This window comes from Coffea eugenioides, chromosome 8 (genome assembly GCF_003713205.1).
Source record: "Coffea eugenioides isolate CCC68of chromosome 8, Ceug_1.0, whole genome shotgun sequence".
NCBI lineage: Eukaryota > Viridiplantae > Streptophyta > Magnoliopsida > Gentianales > Rubiaceae > Coffea > Coffea eugenioides.
The window spans coordinates 2,424,856-2,448,541 of record NC_040042.1 but is presented as its reverse complement, the minus strand read 5'-3'; the positions used below and the strand labels follow the sequence as shown (position 1 = coordinate 2,448,541).

General features: G+C 36.2%; 2 protein-coding genes across 2 annotated transcripts in view; both read left to right on the top strand.

Moving 5' to 3' along the window:
• Nucleotides 1-23,686, top strand: part of LOC113779338 (disease resistance protein RPM1-like) — a 104,381-nt gene that overhangs the window by 56,347 nt on the left and 24,348 nt on the right. The gene's annotated exons all lie outside the window — the stretch shown is intronic.
• LOC113779340 (disease resistance protein RPM1-like) overlaps nucleotides 36-23,686 on the top strand; it is a 38,958-nt gene continuing 15,307 nt past the window's right edge. Inside the window, exon 1 of the mRNA XM_027324904.1 lies at nucleotides 36-3,663. Coding sequence (XP_027180705.1) covers nucleotides 735-3,611 — 2,877 coding nt within the window. The 5' untranslated portion in view covers nucleotides 36-734 and the 3' untranslated portion in view covers nucleotides 3,612-3,663. The remainder of the gene's footprint in view (nucleotides 3,664-23,686) is intronic.

Sequence of the window (23,686 nt, the reverse complement as noted above, 5' to 3'; positions counted from 1 at the left end):
GTATAATTTTGTATTCTTAATTAGTTTCAGCTACTCTCGGCTAGATTTCACAAAAGAATTCATCAGAAACCTGAATTGAGCTTAGGTCTTGAGTTGCTTTTTCTGTTCCACTCAGAAGAAATAACTTTCCTCTGCATCACGTATTCCTGGAAAAAAAAAAAAAAAGGAGTAGAAATTAGTTCCACAGAAGGAGGAGGTTATATATGTCAGCAGAAGCTGCAAGAGACTTTGTAGCAGTAGTTTTATTTCTTCGTCAACGAAATCAACAATGTCCATTCCAGCCGCGTTTTAACTTTATTCCTTCCCTTGTTAAATAATTCGGCATCATTGCTTTTGCACGATGCTGCGGTAGTCACTCCTTTATCTTTATCCGACCAAAGGACCCACAGCTGAAAGAAGGTCCTGAAGGCTGATCACCCCACCATTTGCACAGTCTTCTTAATAGCTTCCATGATTTTGTATTCTAATTTCTAAGCAGCTTCGTCTTTCAAACTCGCGTTGCTGCCTATCTTCCTGTCTTCAATTTCCATCATGTTTCTTGCTTTAGTTTCTTCTAATTGGTTAATTCTTTCTTTTTCTTTTTGATAAATACTGCACCATATAGCATCAAAGTTCATCAGCTTATGAATCTATAACCTACTCCTCCTCCTACCTTTCAAGATAGAACAAGTGGACTGTCCTATAAACCAGAAGCCGCCTTCCCCGCATTCTCAAGTTAAAGAGAAGGACTGAAAATGGCAGAAGAAGTTCTCTCTTTTGTGCTGGATCAACTCTCAACTTTTCTGCGCGAGGAGGGACGACTATTGGGAGGGCTTCGGCAAGAGGTCCAGTTCATCAGGGACGAGTTGGGGCACATGAGAGCTTTCCTGAGAGAGGCAGAAGAAAAAGAAGAAGATGCTCAACCCAGGCTCCAAGAATGGATCAAGCAAGTGCGAGAGGCTGCTTATGACACTGAAGACATTCTTGATGAATTTGTAGCTCGCTTTGCTCGGCATCGCACAACAGGATTCTACGGCTCTGTTCGGAGAATATTCAGCTCCATCAAGAATTTGAGAGCTCGTCATCGAGTTGCTAGCGAAATACAAAGCATCAAGTCCAGAATCAATAGTATTTCTGAAGGTCATCAAAGATACCAATCCGAATATGGTATCTCTGCCCAAGCGTCCAGCTCACTTTCTGCTGTGAACAACACAACATGGCGCTATAGCAGAGATGACGCACTGCTTGTGGAAGAAGCTAAATTAGTTGGCATTGACCAGCCCAAGAAGCATCTAATTTCTCAGCTCCTCCGAGGGGATGATTACCAACTAAAAGTTGTTTCAGTGGTTGGTATGGGAGGACTTGGCAAAACTACCCTGGTGAAAAGAGTCCACGAGGATCCTGAAGTCAGAAAGCATTTCCCAGTTCGTGCTTGGGTAACTGTCTCTCAGACATGTGACTTTCAGTACCTCCTCAAAGACTTGATTCGGCAGTTACACAAGGAGGGGAAGAAACCAGTCCCACAATCGATCGAGTCTTCGAATACCACCGAGCTGAAAGAAATTATCAAAGATTTTCTTCAACAAGCTGGAAGGTATGCAATTGTTTTTGACGATGTATGGGACGTGGAATTTTGGAATACCATCAAATTTGCACTGCCCGAGAGTAGCCACGGCAACCGTGTCCTGCTAACAACTCGAAGAGCTGATGTAGCCTCTGCCTCTTGCATTGAATCTCGGCGTTTTGTCTACAGAATGAAGCCACTCTCTGTAAAGGATTCGAGGACCCTGTTTTACAACAAGATCTTTAATGGTGGTAATTGCCCTGGCCATTTGATGGATGTTGCCAAAGGTATATTGGACAAATGTGAGGGCTTGCCCCTTGCAATCCTTGCAATCAGCGGGCTTTTGGCTTCGAAAGATGTAAACAGAATAGACGAATGGGAGATGGTTCGACGCAGCCTTGGGGGTGAATTAGAAGGCACGGGTAAGCTGGACAGAGTAAAAAAGATACTGTCTCTCAGTTATAGCGACCTGCCTTGGCATCTCAAGATATGTCTGTTGTACACAAGCATTTATCCAGAGGATTACAAAATAGGGTGCCTAAGACTTGTTAACTTATGGATTGCTGAGAGGTTTGTAGAATGGAGAGAAGGAATGAGTATTGAAGATGTAGCCTGGGGTTATTTTATTGAACTCGTCAGTAGAAGTCTGATTCAAGTGACGGGCGTGTTTTATGAAGGATCACCCGACACTTGTCGAATTCATGACCTATTGAGAGAAGTTATTCTTCTCAAGTCAAGGGAACAAAACATGGTCACAACTACTACTGGACAATCAATGATGTGGCCGTCCGACAAGGTACGCCGTCTAATAGTCCATAGTAGCAGCAGTAACAACACCCAACACCTCCAGCAAATGCAAAATTATTGCTTTGATCACCTTCGGTCGTTCGTTAGAATTGGATCCACTAATCCGCTGCTATACAAAATGTTGTTATATGATGTTTTAAGGAGTAGCAAGTTGTTAAAGGTTTTGGATTTGAGAGGTCAAAAGAAACAGAAGGAAATACCAAATGAGATTTTTAAGATGTTTCATCTCAAGCATCTGGACCTATATGGTACAGGAGTGGAGAGAGTCCCAAAAGCCATTGGAAAGCTTCAACATTTGGAGTATCTGAATTTGGGAAAAACTGGAGTTAGGGAATTACCCATGGAAATCCTAAAGCTGCAAAAACTTCGGTTTCTCGAAGTATATCAACAAGTCGATTCTTCAGATGATAATTATGGATTTCACGGATTTAAAGCTCCATCCAATATGGGAGGGCTTCTTGCCCTAGAAATATTAAGTTACATAGATGCTAGTAGTGGATCTATAATCATTAAAGAGGTAGGAAAGCTGACCCAATTAAGAGAATTACGTATTACTAAGTTAAGAAGAGAAGATGGAAAGGAGCTCTGCTCCTCCCTTGCCAACCTCACCCGTCTTCGGGAATTAAGCATTGCTTCAATTGGAAAAGGTGATGATCATGAGATAATCGATCTAAATCATCATCCTCCTTCCCTTTCTTCTTCTTCGTTTCTTCAATCTCTTCGTATGCTGATTTTGCGTGGCCGCTTAGAAAAAATGCCACAGTGGGTAGCTCGTCTTCGCGGCTTGGTAAGAATAGATTTGAATTGGAGCAGGTTAAGGGGTGAGGAGGATCCGCTTGAATCCCTCCAACATTTGCCCAATTTGCATCATATTAACTTCTGTGGATCTTACCAGGGAGAAGGGTTGTGCTTCAAGGCTGGAGGGTTCCTAAAGCTGAAGTCGATGCACTTAAAGAGAATGGAAGGGTTGAGATGGATGAGAGTGGAGGAGGGTGCATTGCCTCGTCTCCAAAAACTATTTCTGCAACAACTTCCATTGCTAGAGGAGTTACCTTTGGGTATTCAGCACTTGAGCAATCTTCAACGGCTGTCTCTGTATGAGACGAGTTCTCATTTGAGAGAGAAGGTGTTAGAGAATCAGAAGGAGGAAAGTGAAGATTACACAGGAATCGCACACATTCCTGAAATTCTCATTGGTTACTATACAGATGATAGGAAATGGAGGCACCGCAGCCTGTGGGCGAAGAAGAAGATAACATAATCATTCCTAGCAGCAGCAGCAGCAGCAGCCGCCGTGGCTTCCCTTTCTCTAGTTGCTATACAGAATGATGGGAATGGAGAGAGGCGGCCCAGCTATGGGAGAAGAAGAGAAGAAGAAAACATAATCATATCCTTGCAGCAGCTGCCGGCCGTGCTCCTCTTTCTCTGGTTGCACCATCTCTGTTGTGGAACAACACTGCTTTTGTTTTTTTTTTTATTAGTAAATTTCCATTCGACATCTTTCTGTGTCTTACTTCTTATTTATGTATGTATTTGGTGTACAAATGCTGATTTGTTAATGCACGGTATACTATTACCTTATCTTTTGGGTGTCTTAATCTTTAATTGGCAAACGATCAATTTTAATTTGGTCAGAGATAATATGTAAACCTATATAAACCCTAATAATCCAAATGTTGACTCCGAGGTGCTAACTTCCACCTCCTAAATTTCAATTTAAGCGTATCTAACGGAGTTCCTGAGGTGTCTCCTCTGCTCTGCCTGTTGTGACTCCGAGCAATCCGTGGCGCATGAAAATGAAAATCATCCAAATTTTCCGCTTCCTAAATCAACAGAAGACTGCTTAGGGTAGTAATCCGACGTCGAGTCGAGCTTCGTAGTATCGCTATTAAACTCGAGCTCGACTCGACTCATACACACAGAGCTCGAGCTCGATCTGATGCCCGAAAATCGAATACTCGAAGATCGACTCGAAGAATTTCCTTAAAGGCTCGAGACTCGACATCGAATAAGGCTCGATCTTTAAGTCGTAGTCTAATCAAGCTTTTTGACTCGATTTGACCAAAAACCAGATCAAGTGACTGTAAACAGCTTTATACTTCTATACGCGGGTAAACAAGGGAAAAAGGAACTCTTCTCTACCACGAAAATGCCTCATAGCATAGGACCATAATATAGTTGTTAAGTCCGTGCCCATCCCAATGGAACTGGATAATGTCGGTAAAACCATATTTCCTTAAAGAATCATAATGGAGATGACAGCAATAGTGTAGAGAATGCAACCAGTCAACTCAGTAATCCAGGAGTTGAATTCTAAGAGAGAGAAAGGCATGCGCATGTGCTCAAAATGAGGAGGTTAAGGGCAGTATGAAAGACCGATAAACTTTGGGCACAGCTACATGCATAAACACAAGTATAATCATCTACGTACAAAGCAGAATCAAATCCATTTGTAATAAAAGTAAAATTAAAAATAGCAATCAACAGCACTCAAGATCTTATTTTCAACATGCAAAAATGAATGCTCAAATACAGCTACACCTCTCTCTCTGATGGAATATAACTTGAATAACAAGAAAATGAAAAGAACAAGTTCCAAACTAGAATCACAAGAAAACGACACAGATCTAACAATTAATATTTCTGAGCAAAAAAATTAATGCAGGCACGAACTAATGCAACAAAACTAGACAATAGTCATTAAGTTTATACAAACGGCAGGCAAAAAAGGAAAATGCAGCAGATACTAGAGCAAAATCCTCAAACAACACTAACAACTATCTGATGGAATGTAGCTTCTACTACAAAAACTTCAAATAAAGGTTTTAACTACCCAGGAACACATAAAATAAGCAAATTTATTCCTTTCAGCCATGAAATTATAAAAATTGACTAAATAGCACAGAAATCACATTGTACTTAAAGCTAATACATGTGTGGTCCCAGAAATGTAAATCTTTCAGAAGTCGCAAGGGTGCAAACTCTAGCATCAAACAAGCAAGTTAAGACCTTCAAGACTCCGTAAACAGAACACCCGAAGTGGAACACCAACACATAGCCTCAACCCCACTTTCTACTAGATTACAAATGTCTATACATAGCCTCAACCCCAAGGCCTTAACTTTTAAAGGCTACACAACTGGAGAGAGCTTCTTGTGTATAAAATACAAAGCTTATGTTATATCACACCTAATCTAAACTACTACAACAGTTAGAGTTTGCAATTGGAAGCTCAGATTTCGTCCCCTTATCGATTCAGGATAACAAGTTTCCTAGTCGATCTTGGCCCATTTTAATGCCAGAGACACAGAGCCAAAAACAGAGGAGCACTTACCTAAGTGAGCCAGAGATGAGCAGTGATGAACCAGCGATGAACTAGTGAGATCTTGGTGCTTCGTCTTCGACACTCGGCAGCGATGAACCAGCACCGCAGGACACAGCCGACAGGAGACGTAGAGCGCGGCGGACTGGCGGAGGCCGGAGAGGCAGAGAGCAGCTTCGATTTGGGACTTGGGACTTGGGACTTGGGACTTGTTAAGGCGATGGCGATGGCGATGGAGTCTCACAGATGCGGCGAGCAACGGCGTCGGCGACGAACGGAGTGAGGGTGTAGATCTAAATCAGTCAGAGTCAGTGGCTGCCGGCTGGTAAAGTGAATTTTTTTGCTAGGCTTTCTTCGAACAGAGAAGAAAGTCGCACAGAGAAGGAAGAAAGTCTTTTCTTCCTTTTTTTTTAGACATTTTTTCTTTTTAGTGTTTTTTACAATTATGTTATTACTTTTTTGCCATTATAGGATTTTATTATAAAGAAGGGTATATTGTAAATTCCATATAACTTATACCCATAATGGTCATTTTATAATTATAATAAATATATATTATTTAAATTATAAATATTTTATTTAATTAACTCCGGCTCGTCGAGCTACTCGACGAGCCACGAGCCCGGAAAATGCGACTCGAAACTAGACTCGATTTGGAGTCGAGCTACTCGAAACTCGACTCGAACTCGGTCAACCCGAGTTCGAGTCGAGTTGTTGACCGAGCTACTCGCGAGTACGAACATCCCTAACTGCTACTACTAGTTTGCATCTGTTTGATCAATGTGTTTACTTAGCTCAAGTGTCGACTGGTGTCCCGATACTAACTATCCACCCACCATGAGTTGATATTTGCTTTTTCCCTTTTAGGGTCATTTCTTTTTTTGGTTGCCTGCCACGGTAATCCAGGGCTTTGCCCTGACTAATCCGTTGGTCGACCCGGGTCGCACACCTGGCTGTGATGGGTGAGTCTCCCAACAAGGGTAGCTGCATACGCCAGATTTCACTAGGTATCTTGCGAGCCCCTTTCTCTGTGTAAGTGCACTAGGTAAATCATATGGTGAAAAGAAAAGTAAAGAAAAATAGAAGTACACTAGGTCTGAACGTTTATCATAGTGACAAGATACTTTAAAACTTAGGCTCCGTTGCTTCAAAAAAAAAAAAAAAAATTAGGCTCCGTTCGAATTAGCAACTTTTTGAAATATTTTATTATAATAATATATATAAAAAAAATTTAATATATATAGATATATATTTGGAAGAGGTTATTGAAATATGCTTTGGAATATCTTTTAAAATTAAATTTTTTAAAAAAAATTAATACTATCACTCATAACCACCATTATCGCAACTATCCCCTCCCCTTCCCCCCTTGATCTGGTTGCGGTTAAATCATGACAAAAAAGTATCAAACCTTCTGGTCGCGATTTAACCACAACTAGATCATAGCCTCTAGTGTCTAGTCGCGACCAGACCGAGAGAGAAGGAGGTGAGGGCCAGAGGGTAGCAGGGAAGGGGAAGGGAGGAAGTAAAGGGAAGGGGAAAAAGGGATGAGGAAGAGTAGGGAGAGGAGGAAGAAGTGGGAGGGGGTGGTGACGGTGTTGGGTAGTGGTGAGGGAGGGGTGATGGCGGTAACAGGCGGGGGTGGCGGTAGTGGTGGTGAAAAATATTGTAGAATTTATTTTTTTAAAAAAATTTTATGTGTATTTGTGGGTTGTTTTTGATATATCATATGAATGAGATTTTTTTGAATTATTTTTATTTGTGTATTACTGTAGCATTGTATTTGAAAAACTTATTTTTAAAAATTAGAACAATCCAAACGGAGCACTTTTTGGTCAAAGATAATATGTAAACCTATTTTAAATTAGAACACCTATATTAATGTGTCTTAAACCTATAACCATTGGTTTGTTTGGTAAATGTAACGATAAACATTGTTTATTATGCGACTCTTTATTATGCGAATGTTGGATATGTTGATCATTCCCAAATCTGCTCTTTCCTTCCCAAATTTGCTAGTGTTTCAATTAGCATTGCATATGTGATCATTCATGATTGACTATTATAATTACTTTGTGCTAATAAACTTACAATGTTTATCACCATTTCTTAAAATATTTTTACACTCAAAATCTACATTTCGTTCTCTTTTAGGAATTATCACAAAACACAAATTTTGAATTTGATTCAATTCACTCTAATTTTTTTTTATTTTTGCCTATACTAGACAAATCTGGGTGCACAATCAATAATCTTCTAGTAGTATACAAGGACACGTCACTTTTTCTTTTTTTTTTGGGCAATATTTATTGGAAAATCAAAAGATATGGTTTATGCAGGCAATTAGAAACAAAAGTGCAGATGATCTACATATGTGTATGTTGGCAATCAACAGCAACCACTGACCCATTTGCTTTACCAATGTAAGGGCTAGCTAATATTAAGTTAAGTAAATTACATTTTATCCCTTATGATTTGGTACTTTACCACAAAACTCTTATATGGTTAAAAAAAAAAAACCTATATATGACTTCCTCATGATTTAGGTTAAAATTTCACTATTAGTTTTTTCAATAAAAGTAATGGTCAATAGTAAAAGGTCAAAATCAAACTAATAAACTAAATTTTCACTTCTAAAGGTGACAAAATCAAGGTAAATTAGGCAGGCAATCAAGAACGAATGCTGAAGATAAGGTTTAGCAACATGTGGGCAATCAAGAACGATTGATTTTGCAATTTGTTTGATTAACGTATGGCACTAGCAAATTTTAAGTTCTATTGAGTTAAAAATATATATAAAAAAAAGAATATGAATAGAGGATCTCTAATTAACTTTCTTTTTTGAAATTCAGGAAACTAGTTTCTAATACATAAGATTTGGACCCTCATATTCCTTCTCAAATTACTCTCTATTGATTACAACATCATTTGACCCCCGCCCCCCAAAAGTTCTATATCATTTTGTCAAAAAAGCATTAAAATAATCTATATACCTACAATTCATGTAAAAAAAGAATAAATTACATATAATCCCCCTATAATTTTCTTCAATGCCACATAACACCTCTAAAGTTTCATAATAGTTATATAACCTTCATGTAATTTTATGTAAAGTAAAAAATGGAAGGAATGCACCATTGGTTAGGTGTTTAAACTAAATGCGCTCCCAAAAACTTGTGTGGTGGAATCATAAAATCCAATTAACCCTCTATGATTTAAACAAATACGCATTTTACCTCACTATATTTTTATATTTATCCACATAATTTCCTTGCGGTTTTATCCAAGGTAGTTAAACATTTATTCGCTTTATCATTTAAATAAGGGCATTATTAGTATTTGAAATAAGGATGTTATAGAGGTTATTTTTCATAAAGTTTACACTGAACATAAGGGAGTGAAATAGATATTTTGTAATGTTATAGCGATTATATGACAATGAGTGAAACCATAGAAGGTTACGTTTAATTTACTCTAAAAGAAGGATACTTAAAACTAAGGGTGGAAACAAAGGCCAATGCCTGTGAGGGTAGAAATAGGGAGGATGGGACAAGGCGTGGGGAGAAAATTTTCCCCTGCCTTAAAACGGGGCGGGGGGTAGGGCAACATACACCTACCCCATACCCCATATACGAATATCATATATATTTAGATTTATAGATGCATATATAATACATATGTATATATATACACAATATAATAATTTAGTTATAATCCAATTCTTTATATTTAATAATATAATTAATAACATAATTGTGTAGTTTTGGTCCCTAAAATTTTTGCAAGAGCAAATCTAGTCCCTAATATATCCATTTTAAAAATAGATTTAGGACATTTGAAGAATTTTTTTCAATTATTAACATAATTTAGTCACGTCTAATTATGTGTCCATTAAATTACATTTCAAAACAAAGAAGCAAAATAGTAGCTAAATTTAAACAACAAAATTAAGAACTAATAATTCATATGCTAACTAATTAAATAGTAAAAATTGAAAATTTTTAAACCCAAATTAGTTGAAGCACACAATTCATTGATATAGAACTCATTTTTAAACTCTATCCAGGCTATGCCAAGCACAAAATCGTAACATTTCAGATAGATTAACAGTTTTTCTTTTTTTTCCCTCTTGATTAATTAGTTACCGACATGGTATCATGTAAACAGGTCTTATTATTGAAGAGTACTCGCTATTTTGCTTCTTTTTAAAGATATTTAAAATTAACAAGCATGTAATCACATGTAACAGATTCTACCAATATTTGAAAAAATTCATCAGTCATCCTAAATCTACTTCAAAACGATTAACATGGCGGACCAAAATTGTTCCTGCCAATATTTTAGGGGCTAAAAATTGCACATGTGCTAAATCTCCATGCTATTCACAGATCTCCTAAATCAATGTAGGCTCACATTTTGTTCCCAAGGTTTCTTTGATATTCCATCCGCTTTTATTACAAATACTAATTGGTCAGCAGAAATTAATTCCATATAGGAAGGAAGGTTATGCATGTTACCAGAAGGAGCAAAAGACTTTGTAGCAGTTTTATTTCTTCGTCAATGAAATCAACAATGTCCAGTCCCACAGCTGTTTCTTGATCTTTTCAATATATGATTTAGCAAACGAATAACACGTAGACAGGTTAGAAGTGTGTTAATAATATCTACCAGAAAATTTTCATTAAAAGCTCCAAATAATAACTTTTAAATTTGGGTGAGAGATAATACATAAACTCAATTTGTCCTCACTTTGCTTGTACAAACCCACATTAATAATGGCTTGTCAAGTAAATATAGCGAATATTGAACATACACCAAGTTCATTATATGACTGCTTTTACGTCATAGGTATCCCCCAATCTATTCTTTCCTTCCCCAATTTGCCAATGTTTCAACTCACATTGCATGTGGGATCATTTATCATTCATCATTGTACAAACTCACATTGTTTCTTAAATGTTTTTCACTGAAAATCTTCATTGCATTCTCTTTTAGAAATTGTCACAAAACACAAAATTTGGATTTGATTCAATTCACTCTAAAGATTTTTTTTTTCTTGTAGTATAGAAGGGCCCATGACTTTTTTTTACGGCATTTATTGTAAAATCAAAAGATGCGGATTATGTTGGCAATTAGTAACAAAAATGCAGATGATCTATGTATATGCATATGTTGGTAATCAAGAGCAACCACTGGCCTTTTGGCTTGAGTAATGTAAGGGCTAACTAATGGAGTATTTAAGTTTCACCGAAATATTAAAAAAGAAATTGTAAATGGGTGTGATGGTTCTTTTACTAAAGTTGATTCTCATTATCTGGGAGTCTTGAGATCCACTTTAACACCCATGTTTCTGAAGTTGCTCTAAAATTTCCCCTGTGTTTATGGTAAGTAGTACTATTTTATCCAGAAAACCCAAAAGCGTAAATAAAAAAAAATAGTACAAAGATCAAAACATGAAGTTACTTAACCCCTTGATAACTTGAAACAAGGATGAAAACTGTACCATTTGATATTGAGCTTGCTGCAGAACCATCAGCAATTCCAAACTGTACTATTTGATCTTCAGAGATGCAAAGGCCCTCAAATATCAAACTAGAAATGCAAAATCGACGGGTGTTTCCCTTAGCACTGGACAAAGTTATTGCCGACAATTACCTCGGGAGAAAACGTACAAAAAGTTATGTAAACGTTCCCCACCCACTCTTCGCACAAGTTAGCTCATTTTTTCAAGGCCTGTTTCTCCCCTTCCTCTCTCACCATTCCTACAGTCAATAACAGGCCAAGACTAATTTTCGTCATCCTCAACTAGCTTCAGATTATGGAAAGCATCACTTGACAGGTGTCGAATCTATGTAATAATAATTACTTACTCGAGACAAATATAAAACTATATATAGTGATGAGCAGGATCGTCTCCACAGGAATTGGGAAAATTTATTTCTTTTCAAGTGAGAATTAATTGGGGGAGTCTGGAGATACTTGGAATTAACCAACTAAATTCAATAAGATCAAAATAACACAAATAAAATAAAATTGCATCAATAATAGTAAAACTCTAGCCAGAGGAACAACTGTCAGACAAAGTTCATAAACCAATCATAGATGCAAGGATAAATTCGATTATTTATTGATAAATTAGTTCTAGCATAAAAGCCAACTCTTCCTTATTTTGTTGATAGTTAAAGTACGGCCGTTGACTATTTCTCTAATCAGGAAATAACTCTAGGTATGATCATAGAAATTTAATTACCCAATTGCATGAATAATTAGAAGAATCTAATTCTAACCAATCAACACGTTACGAGGGTCTCTTTAAGTTAGATTATTCGTTTCCCTAACACAAATCTAGTTATGTAAGTTGCTACCAGGATTAAAGCAATCTAACAATTACAAATTAAATCGCTCCAATTAACAATCAACTATCAAGTCAATTCAAATACTGGGCTGATAGAGTGTTAATTGTTGATTATTTTATTATTGATTTCCCCTTTGTCCTTGCCAAATATTGTTTTAATTATTAATATTTACTTATATTTGATATCTGGATTTAATTTCAGGGAATGGAGCAGAAAACTACAAAAAATGAGGGACTTTCCACTATACAATTGAGACTTCAAACAGTTGGGCCCCATATGGTGCTACAAGGAAGCCTTTTTCGGTTGCTGGCCCACAAGGAGAAGAAGAAAACGAATTCCTTTTCTTTGTGCTGATAGGAGTCTTTGATTAGCAATAGGAAACAAAAGGAGAAAAATTCGGTAGAGAGCTTGATCTGACGGATTGCACCCTTTTCTCTAAATTCGGCAGGGACAACTAGACAAGAAGTCTTTGTTTTAGAATAGGAGAGCTTCGTTTTGTTTTTGTCCTTGCTAGTTCCTTCGTATTTAGAACTATATATAGCTTTGCCGTTTTCTTCTATAAAAGGGAGGAGGATGGAAACATAGCTGGGTTTTTTTTTTTAGAGAATTACTTCTGTACTTTTGCATGGGATTTCCTCCATGAAGATGAATTAAATCCTTTCGTCTAGTCGAGGAACAACGGAGGACTAGGTTCTACTAAATTTGTGAGATCGAATTGGTTTTTATTTATTTCCATTATTCACTGGCATTCGTCTATCTTCTGCTTTATGTTCATATGGTTGTTTTATTATTCGATTATCCAGGGCCCGGATTCTAGATTAATTCAATAACCTGAAGCCAATTAGGGTAGTTGAATCCGTAATTGTTTAATTATTCTAAATTGGTGGCAACTGACATGATTGGGTTTGTGTCAGGGAGATAGACATGCTAACTTAAAGAGACCCTCGTAGCGTGTTGATTGGTTAGAATTAGGCTCTTCTAATTATTCATGTAATTAGGGAATTGAACTTCTATGGTCGTACTTAGGGTTATTTCCTGATTAGAGAAATAGTCAACGGTCGTTATCTTGGCTATCGACAAATTGAGGAAGAGTTGGTTGTTTATCGCGTGTATGACAACTATAACTAATTTATCAAATAGTAACTGGAATAATCCTTGCATCTGTGATCGAATTAAGTGAACCATCTCCGAAGTTGTCTTTTGGCTAGAGTTCGTCAATTATTATTTTTAGTGTGATAATTAGTTGTTTGAGTTGTAGTTGTAGTTGTTTTATTTTATTTTAATTTATTCCAAAAAATTTAGTTACTCTCATTTTCAAAAACCTCCCATACTTCGGACTCTAAAAGAAATAAATTATCCCCAATCCCTGTGGATTCGACCCTGCTTATCACTATCTACAGAAATTATATTTTATTTAAGCAGGTATTTATTATTGCACAGATTCGACACCCTGTCAATTTTTGGCGCCGTTGCCGGGGACTGGTGCCAGATTAATTTATTTCTTTTTTAATTCATCTTGTTTTTATTTTATTTATTGATTTTTCTCTTATTTTTTTATATAGTTTATGGCTTCTAACACTCCGTATTTTGGTGATAGACTGGATTTTGTTTCCAGGGAAGGCAATGAGGCTTGTTTTTTTGTTAAGTTTGCATATTCAGAGGCACTAAACTCTATTAGAGAAAGAATGGCTGCTGCAACCTGTAAAATTTGTTATGCCAGGGATCATTCAACCAATATCAAGATAATCTGAGTGTTCCACTCAATAATTATGGAGATTTTTCACCCTGGTCTCAAACGTGGTATAACCTTAATCCAAACGGGTATGATCAAGGATGGTGGGATAACTCCAGTTATAATTATACAACAGGGCCAATGAATTTTCAGCAGTATGAGTCTCAAGAATCATCATCTATGTCAAGTATGTCTCTTGAAGAAATAGTTGAATCAATAGCTACTAATACATATCAATTGCAACAGGAGACACAAATGAGAAATGGGATGATGAAGGATGCAATGAGTAATCTGGCAGATCAAATATGTCTATTGACATCCAGAATAAATCGATTGGCTTCTCAAATTGAAGAATTGCCCTCGAAAATCATTGTTGATTTTGAAGAAAATGATAGTGCAATTTGCTTGGCTAGTGATGAGGAGATGCAAGAGTGTCAAAATGAGAGATCTATAGATGCAGTTGAAAAAGAAGCCGAAAAGGAAGAAATGGAACCCCAACCGCAACCCATTCAAGTGAAAGAATCCAGTGAAAAATTATCAAATGTGGTGACACCACCTCCATTCCCTAACCCGCATTTTCCTAACTCTTACTCTATAATTTCTGTTAATGAGATTGACTTTGTTATACAGGAAGTGTTTGAGTCTCATTGCAGAAATGAGTTAAGAGTAGCTATGGTCAAATGTCTTGAACCGTTGAGTGCTCTTGATGGAGGAGTGGATGAAGAATTGAGATCACTGCTTGATTATTTGGCGCCATCTACTAGTCCAAGGAAAATCGTAGCTCGTGTGCTCAAGGATTACTCTATTTACGAGGGTTATCAGGACTATATAAAGGATGAAGCATTGAAACGAGCCACAAGATTTTATCCTCCCACAATCTTTATTTACTTATTTTTTCTTTCTCTCTTTTCTTTTTTCCTTTTTCTTCTCTTTTTTTTTTCTTTCTTCTTCCCTATTTCCCTTTCCCTTCTCTTTGTCCGCCGCCCCTACACACGCCACACCACAAACCTCCTTCTCCACCGCGCGAGTCTTCTCCCCTCTTTCCTTTCTGCAACCTCACACACCACCAGCTCTCCGCGTAGCGAAGCTGCGGCCTTCCATAGCTCGCGCCAACTCCTACTGAGCGCGCGCCACCGGCAGCCGCGGAGCTGCTCGCCGCGCGCCACCATTGCTGCTCCTTCCACTACTGTCGGCCATCTCCTCCACTTCACCCACTACCGTCGAGCTCCCCCTGCCCAGCCGCACACCACCACGCAACCTCCTCCAGTTCACCACCCTCTCAGCCACCTCAGCTCACGCTCCACCAAAGCCACAAGCAGCCGCGCGCATCTCCCGTTCTCCTCCATTGCCGCACGTCATCACCTGTCAAAATTGACAGGTGGAGGTATTGTAATTTCTTCCCCAATTAGCATAAATTTCTGGAATTTGTGTTTGGGTTTCTGATGAATAGAAGAAGGTGTTGTTTTGGGCAATTTCTAGGGTAAAATTTTGGACGGAATTGGGTTTACTTGCTGCCATACGTGGGGATATTTTCTGATATTTATTGAGTTGCTGCTGTTTGATTTAAATCCTCCCTGTGTGTACACCAGTGGTACTGGTTGCATTGTTGCTTACAGTTTCTTGATCCTCGGTGCTTGACTGCCTATTTGACTCCTGGGTTTTAGTGCTTAAATTGTTTTTCAAATCCTGAACTGTGGTTGCTGGAATTGCCAATTTCTGTGGTCAATTGCTAATTTTAGCAAGTTGAATTGGGTAATTAACTGTCCAATTGGAGACAGTTGTTACGGTTTTGGGTCCATTTGTGTCTAAATTGTATAATTTGTGTCGAGTTGTGGGTAATTTGCTGCGGCTGCTGGTTAAATTAAGAGGTGCTTGTTACTCTTAAATTTGCTTATTGAAGTGGTTACCTCTAATTGCCTTGTTCAGGAGCATTTTATCCTTTTGGTTTCCTTTACTAAGCTCTTTGGAACACTTGTTGCATTTTGGACTGTCTTGATTCTGAATTTGACTACGTTTGGACCATAGGTGCTCATTGATTGCAATTGTTATTAGTGTTGGGGTATTCGTATAACCTGTGGGTGATTGAATTGTGCATTTTATTCGTTGGGTTGGCTTTAAAATTGTTAATGTTTTGAATTTCCGGCTTCCATTATTTGTTGGCAATTGTAGTCTCTTGTTGCTTAGAGTGATATCTATAGTCCATGGTGAAGCCACAAATGACACCAGCTCCAGATGCGAGTTGATCCAAAATTTCCACCTGAACCGTCCCTATTTTGATGATTTCAGGGAAGTACCGTTGCCCCTCTCCTTCCTTCTGCTTTTACATTATCACATTGAGGGCAATGTGTGAATTAGGTGTGGGGGGGGATCGTTGTGGTGCTAGTATTTTTATTTTTAGTTTCTAGGGGCTTTTTCTTTATTTTTAGTTAGTTTTTGCCTATCTTTCATTTATTTTATTTTCTTTTTCTTTCTAGTGATCAGTTTCATATGAATACCAAGTTTTGATGCCGGATTGTTGTCTCTAATTCTGTTATTGTCAAGTTTATTAATAAAAAGGTATCAAGTTGATGTGGTTGAATTCAAGAACATCTCTCTGGTGAATATCAGTAATGGCTTGACTTTTCTAATTTTTGGTTAACTTTTCTAGGTATAGAGAATGATTGTTGGCATTTTTCATGTGAATTGGTCCAATTATTAATTTTAGTTCTCCATATGTGAAAATTTGAGGCTGGCTGCTGTTATTTTTTGTGTTATTTTTAGTTATTGTGCTATATGATTGTAAATAAGAGGTGACTGTACTCCACTAGCGGTTACTACTGAGTAACCGGGGATCTTCACCTAAAGTGTCGATTCTCGCGTCAAAAGGTAGCAATTGTTATGAGTGCGTGGTCCTGTAGCGATTGGAGCTGAGTAACCGGGCTTCTCCATCTGTCAAATGTTGGAGTTCGCGTCAAAAGGCTCTAAGGGCTATAGACTAAGTCTGTGTTACTCAAAAAAAAAAAAAAAAAGAAACAAAGAGAAAACAAAGAGAAAAAAAATAAAATAAAGATTGTGTTAGCATGTGCATAAGTCAACTTGCCGGTTTGTGATCTTAATGTCGAGATTTTGGTTAATAGTTGGACCATTTGCTGATAAATGTGAGCAACCATTCCTTTTTCTTAGATTATTTTGCTTTAAATTGGAGGAGTTGGTGGTTAGGAGGCTAACCGAGGTGGTTTTTCTTTGATCTTAACCTGTAATGCTTGATATATGTTTTTCGGGGTATCTTGGCAATACGGTAGTTGGAGCGATAGCCATTGTCAAAATTTTGGTATTCAAATGCTGTTCTCATGCTTGAGGGTAAACATGATTCAGGTGTGGGGGGAATTGATAGGGTGTTAATTGTTGATTATTTTATTATTAATTTTCCCTTTGTCCTTGCCAAATATTGTTTTAATTATTAATATTTACTTATATTTGGTATCTGGACTTAATTTCAGGGAATGGAGCAAAAAACTACAAAAAATGAGGGACTTTCCACTATATAATTGAGTCTTCAAACAGTTGGGCCCCATATGGTGCTACAAGGAAGCCTTTTTCGGTTGCTGGCCCACAAGGAGAAGAAGAAAACGAATTCCTTTTCTTTGTGCTGATGGGAGTCTTTGATTAGCAATAGGAAACAAAAGGAGAAAAATTCGGTAGAGAGCTTGATCTGACGGATTGCACCCTTTTTTCTAAATTCGGCGGGGACCACTAGACAAGTAGTCTTTGTTTTAGAATAGGAGAGCTTCGTTTTGTTTTTGTCCTTGCTAGTTCCTTCGTATTTAGAACTATATATAGCTTTGCCGTTTTCTTCTATAAAAGGGAGGAGGACGGAAACATAGCTGGGTTTTTTTTTCAGAGAATTACTTCTACACTTTTGCATGGGATTTTCTCCATGAAGATGAATTAAATCCCTTCGTCTAGTCGAGGAACAACGGAGGACTTGGTTCTACTAAATTTGTGAGATCGAATTGGTTTTTATTTATTTCCATTATTCACTGGTATTCGTCTATCTTTTGCTTTATGTTCATGTGGTTGTTTTATTATTCGATTATCCAGGGCCCGGATTCTAGATTAATTCAATAATCTGAAGCCAATTAGGGTAGTTGAATCCGTAATTGTTTAATTATTCTAAACTGGTGGCAACTGGCATGATTGGGTTTGTGTCAGGGAGATAGACAGGCTAACTTAAAGAGACCCTCGTAGCGTGTTGATTGGTTAGAATTAGGCTCTTCTAATTATTCATGCAATTAGGGAATTGAACTTCTATGGTCGTACCTAGGGTTATTTCCTGATTAGAGAAATAGTCAACGGTCGTACCTTGGCTATCGACAAATTGAGGAAGAGTTGGTTGTTTATCGCGTGTATGACAACTATAACTAATTTATCAGATAGTAACTGGAATAATCCTTGCATCTGTGATCGAATTAAGTGAACCATCTCCGAAGTTGTCTCTTGGTTAGAGTTCGTCCATTATTCTTTTTAGTGTGATAATTAGTTGTTTGAGTTGTAGTTGTTTTATTTTATTTTAATTTATTCCAAGCAATTTAGTTACTCTCATTTTCAAAAACCCCCCATACTTCGGACTCTAAAAGAAATAAATTATCCTCAATCTCTGTGGATTCGACCCTGCTTATCACTATCTACAGAAATTATATTTTATTTAAGCAGGTATTTATTATTGCACAGGTTCGACACCCTGTCACGGGCGCTTTAATATTTGAATAACATAATAGTCATAATCATTAAAACCAAAGAACAAATAAATACCAACAAATAAAAGAAACAGTGTAATTTATTCGATCTCACAATTTATAGAACAAACTTTTCGTTTGGATTGGCCATTTTTTTAAAAATAAATTTTACAAATACAATACTACAGTAATGCATAATAATTTTAAAAAAAATCTCATCCATACAATATATCAAATATTTCAAAATTTTTTTATAGTAAAATTTTTTTATATATACTGCTACAATAAAATTTTTTAAAAATACCCTAAAAAATAGCTAATCCAAACAGAGCCAAAGTCTTCAAGTTATCCTCAGACTAGAAATAGAATTTAGCTATGCATCCTCGAGAGAAATCCACAAGACTCCATTGATAACAATTGGGTATGGTTTTTCTCTGAAAAAACTAACGAAAGACGAGGGAAAGAAAAGAAACAAGTGACGGCCATATATCCTATTCCAAGAGTCACTCCGAAATTGTTGCTTTCCAACTCCTCATCAAGCAGGTCCGTCCTTTGCTTTTGTTTTTTGTTTCCTATTCGGTCTCAACTACCAAATAACATAACATGTTTCCTAAATAGAAAAAGTAAATACTAAAGATAATATTCCAAGTTCCCTAATCCAACACTAGAACTAATAATGAAAATTAAAGTTTCCAAAATCTTCCTCCAAAAATTACCTTGAGTTTGACTTTGATTTGGAAATCGCCCCGAACGCCCCACCATCAAATTAACTCTTAGAATGTTGGAATTTGTTCCTTTTGATCACGTCTCGCATAATTCCCTATAATTAACACAATTAACCAAATATCAGTAGAATCTGATAATTAAAACAATATTTGGCAAGAGTAAAGGAAAAGTTAATCATAAAAATTAGTATCAAATTTCCAACATATCATCACCCATTATGCAATCGTATGTTCATCTAAGAACCATTTGAGTCTCGAGATTGTTCGAGAAATTTCACAAAGGGGGCTGACCATTCAAACTCCAACAATCTACAGGAAGCTCATCTATTTGGATAATCAAACATTTTTACAATACTAGTAATGAATCATGTGCTTTTGCACGTGAACATGAGCATGATATTTTTAGATTTTTTTCTTAGAATTTTTAAAAATGTAATTCGCACTCCATTTTTGTTTTTGATATGTTACCACATATCGTAACAAATGAAAACTATATGATTTAAGAGATAGTGGGAGTATGATTAACAAAAATGTGACTACAAGTAACATTTCTCAAAAGTTCTGGAAATCAATTATTTTGAAGGAATAAATGTAATTGAGACAAAAAAATGTGAATTTTAAAATGATCTATAGTACTATTACAATTACAATAGTATTTAAATATATTGAATTCCATTGTTCAAATTTAAATAGTTTAATTTTGAAGAGAAATGTTTTCTTTTGGTGAAACTTATTTGTATTTATGATTGATGACATGATTTACTATTATAGAGTTTATTTTTAAAAATTGTAAGCCTTTAAGATTATTTATTATATAATAGTCAAATTGAATTTGGAAATATTTATATTCACCTTTGATGTACTCTTTGAAATTGGATATTTTTTTAAAAAGTTATAATTTTTTTAGTTTAATTCACCATAACTCAAATGAATGTTTCACCTTCATAACTGTTATTGTTATTGGCGTTGATATGTTTAATGGTATCAACTATTACAATAATACCAATAATAAAGTTCATTAAATTTAATTTTTGTTGCAATTTAAACCAATAAATTCCTAACATAAAACTCTTTTCCTTCTTTATACTCCAGCTCTTATTATATTTTGTGTTAAAATTTTTTAGGGTTAAAAATAAAAAGTGCCCTGTGGTATACCTAATACACAGAAAAAAAAACTTCCGTAGTTTCAAAACGTACAAAACAACACCTCATGTTTTGAACTAAATTGTAAACTAATAAAATTTTTTATACTTAACAAAAATGACGGTCTCGAGTGTTAAACTTACCGGATTCCGTTAAGTTTAACGAATTTTGTTAGTTTACAATTTAGTTCAAAATATAAGGTATCGTTTTGTATATTTTGAAACTACGGGGGCTTTTCTGTGTATTAGGTATACCACATGGAATTTTTTTTGTTTTTAGCCCAATTTTTTACTTAATACTAATATATGCATACTAAAACGTGCTCTTAAGGCTTAATTTACTTTTATCCAAAAAATAAAAAGATTCATAATACTTTTTAAGAGACTCATAGTACCAATTTATTGTGCTTTGTTTCATGTTTGAAGTACTCTTTAAACTTGGATATTTCACAAATAGATTTGTTCTTCTTTTTTTGATAAATAAAAAAGTAAGAAATCTTTCATTTTTGTAACGGCTAGCATATTTGATATTGTTTATTGATGAAATGCAATGCAATTTGTCCATTTATTAGAGAGGAGTGTAATTGTGGCATCACAAAAGCTAATTACACAGTGAGTGTGTTTGGATTAAAAATTATTTCACTTTATTTACACCTTATTTACACACATTGATTTACTTGCATTATCAACCCATTTTCCAATCACCTTTTTATCTCACATACATCATATCAAAAAAAGTGCTACAATGAAAATATCTCAAATAATTTACAATCCAAAAAATATCTCACCATATTCTTTTATAATAAATAAAATTTGTTGTTCTTTTTTCGATTTAATACCCCACAACTCATGGGAATGTTTTTCATCTTGTAAGTGTTGGCATAATTGATATTAATTGTTGATGTAATGCAAGTAATTGGTCATTCTTTTGTTGGTTTTTTTTTGGGCAAACATGAATCTTTATTGATAAAGGATTAAGCGAGTACACAGGAATCAAACAATTCCTACTTACATAAATCCTATCACTATTATAGTAATGCAAACTCAATCTTGCTGGAAACACACGGGACAATCCGAACTCCATACTTAGCTCCCAATTGGCTTTGGTCAGTGGGACTCCTCTCCAACTCACAACAGTGGTATTCCTAACTATTCAAGGACCATAGACACAATGGTCACAGCAAAGATACATTTCCGTTGAAATATGATACAAATTTTCAGAAAAATATTTATATAAAGGACCAATAGGGTGCCAGTAGTCATACCAGAAATATGTATCAGCACCATTTCCAATCAAATGTCTAATGAAAGGCTGAGCTTCTTCCCTTAACAACAATATTTTACTCCATACCCAAGAACCATTAATAGTGAATCTTTGCTGCCCAAAAGGAAGATGAACCCATTTAACCAAAGAGTAACCCTTTTACAGCAAATATGCCATATTTGCTTCATGATTAGACATTTGTTCCAAAGTTCTAAATCAAACAGGCCCAATCCTCCCTCGTCCTTAGGCATACATATATTAGTCCACTTAACTTTTGCACAGTAATGAGTTCTAATCTCACCAACAGCCTATAAAAACGAAGTTAGCATACTACAAACCTTCTTGATGACATATTTGGGAAGAATAAAAGCACTAGACCAAAAAACCTGAATCCCATTTAAGATGGATTTTATCAATTGTAATCTGCCTCCATATGAAAGTTTTTTACTAGCCCAACTATGAATTCCTTGTTCTATTTTATTTAAAAAAGGTTGACGATGTAAAAATCTCAGTCTAGTAGATATAAATGGCAAGCCCAAATAAATAACAGGGAGTGAGCCTAAAGGCATCTGCAGTGGATTGCAAAGCTGAATCTGCATATCCTCATTCACACCAGCCATATATATCTGACACTTGTGTAGGTGTGGTTTGAGGCTGGACATTTCACCGAATTCATGCAAGGTTTTCTGAATCAACTGAAATGATCTCCTTGTAGCAGCAGTAAGTATAAAAAGTTCATCAGCAAAAGATAAATGGGACGGGATATTTTAAGTTCTTGACACTTGGGGTGATAGCTGAATCCATTCTTATCAATGTTCCAATTCAGCAATTTTGTGAATATCTCTATAACGATTCGAAACAGATACGCGAATATAGGATCCCCTTGTCTCACTCCCCTTTCGTTTCTGAAGTATCCTACCATTGATCCGTTTAGGTTAAGTGAAAAGGAGGCCATGGTCACACATTTATCCGCTAAAGCAATGAATTTAGCAGGAAAGCCCAATAGCTTCATAGCAGCGAATAGGAAATCCCAATTCAGGGTGATCCATCTTTCCTATGATAACCCCTCACCACCTCATGCATCAAGAGAACATTATCAAGAATGTGCCTGCCTTTTACAAAGACACTCTGTGTGTTACAGATAATTTCAGGAATAACCTTCTTTAGCTTATTGGTCAAGATGGCAGAATAGCACTTGTACAGTGTATTGCAGCACGCTATGGGCCTAAAGTTCTTCATGTGCGTAGCATTTTCTACTTTTGGCACCAACGTGAGGACAGTACTATGAAGCGAAAGTAAAACAATACTGAATAGCATCGATCACATCATTTCCAACCACATTCCAATTTAATTTGAAACATATCCATCAGGTCCAGGTGCTTTGCCATCCTTCAGTTGAAACATGACTCTTTTGATATCTTCAGGAGTAACTCTAGCGCTTAAGTATACACATTGCTCACTACTAAGTACAGGATTAATAAATTGCCATAGTCTGTGATCTTTATATCCTCATCTTTACATTCTTTCTTTCTTTTCTTTCTTTCTACTGTATTCTTTTGTTGGTTTAATTGACCTCAACTCAAGAAATGCTTCTTTGTAACTGTTAATATAATACTTACTGATTATTAAGGAAATGCAATGCAATTTGTCTGTTTATTGGTGTCGAGGATAATTTTGGTATCATAAAGACAAACATCAACTTTTATTTACACTCTTACACACCAAGACTAATCATACTTTTTTATAAGGTAATAGATAGATGGGCGATGATAAATATGGAACTGAAAAGAGGAAGCTGTAGCTTTCAACAAACACAGCTTGGCAAGAGGAGAATAATACATAAATTTTGATGGTCGTGTAATTTTACATCAATTTTACATGATACAGTTATAGTTAGGGTCATGTAATTTATTAATCCTATACCTGACATCCTCCATTCACGCCCTTCCCTTGTAGTACCTACCAGCAGAGATCTGCTGCATCTAAGGGAAGGGCAAGTTAAACAGCCTGATAATTGGGTTATTGTTAGATTTGCTTGTTCTACATCCTGTTACAACTTTGAATGCTGTCTCCATGTTCA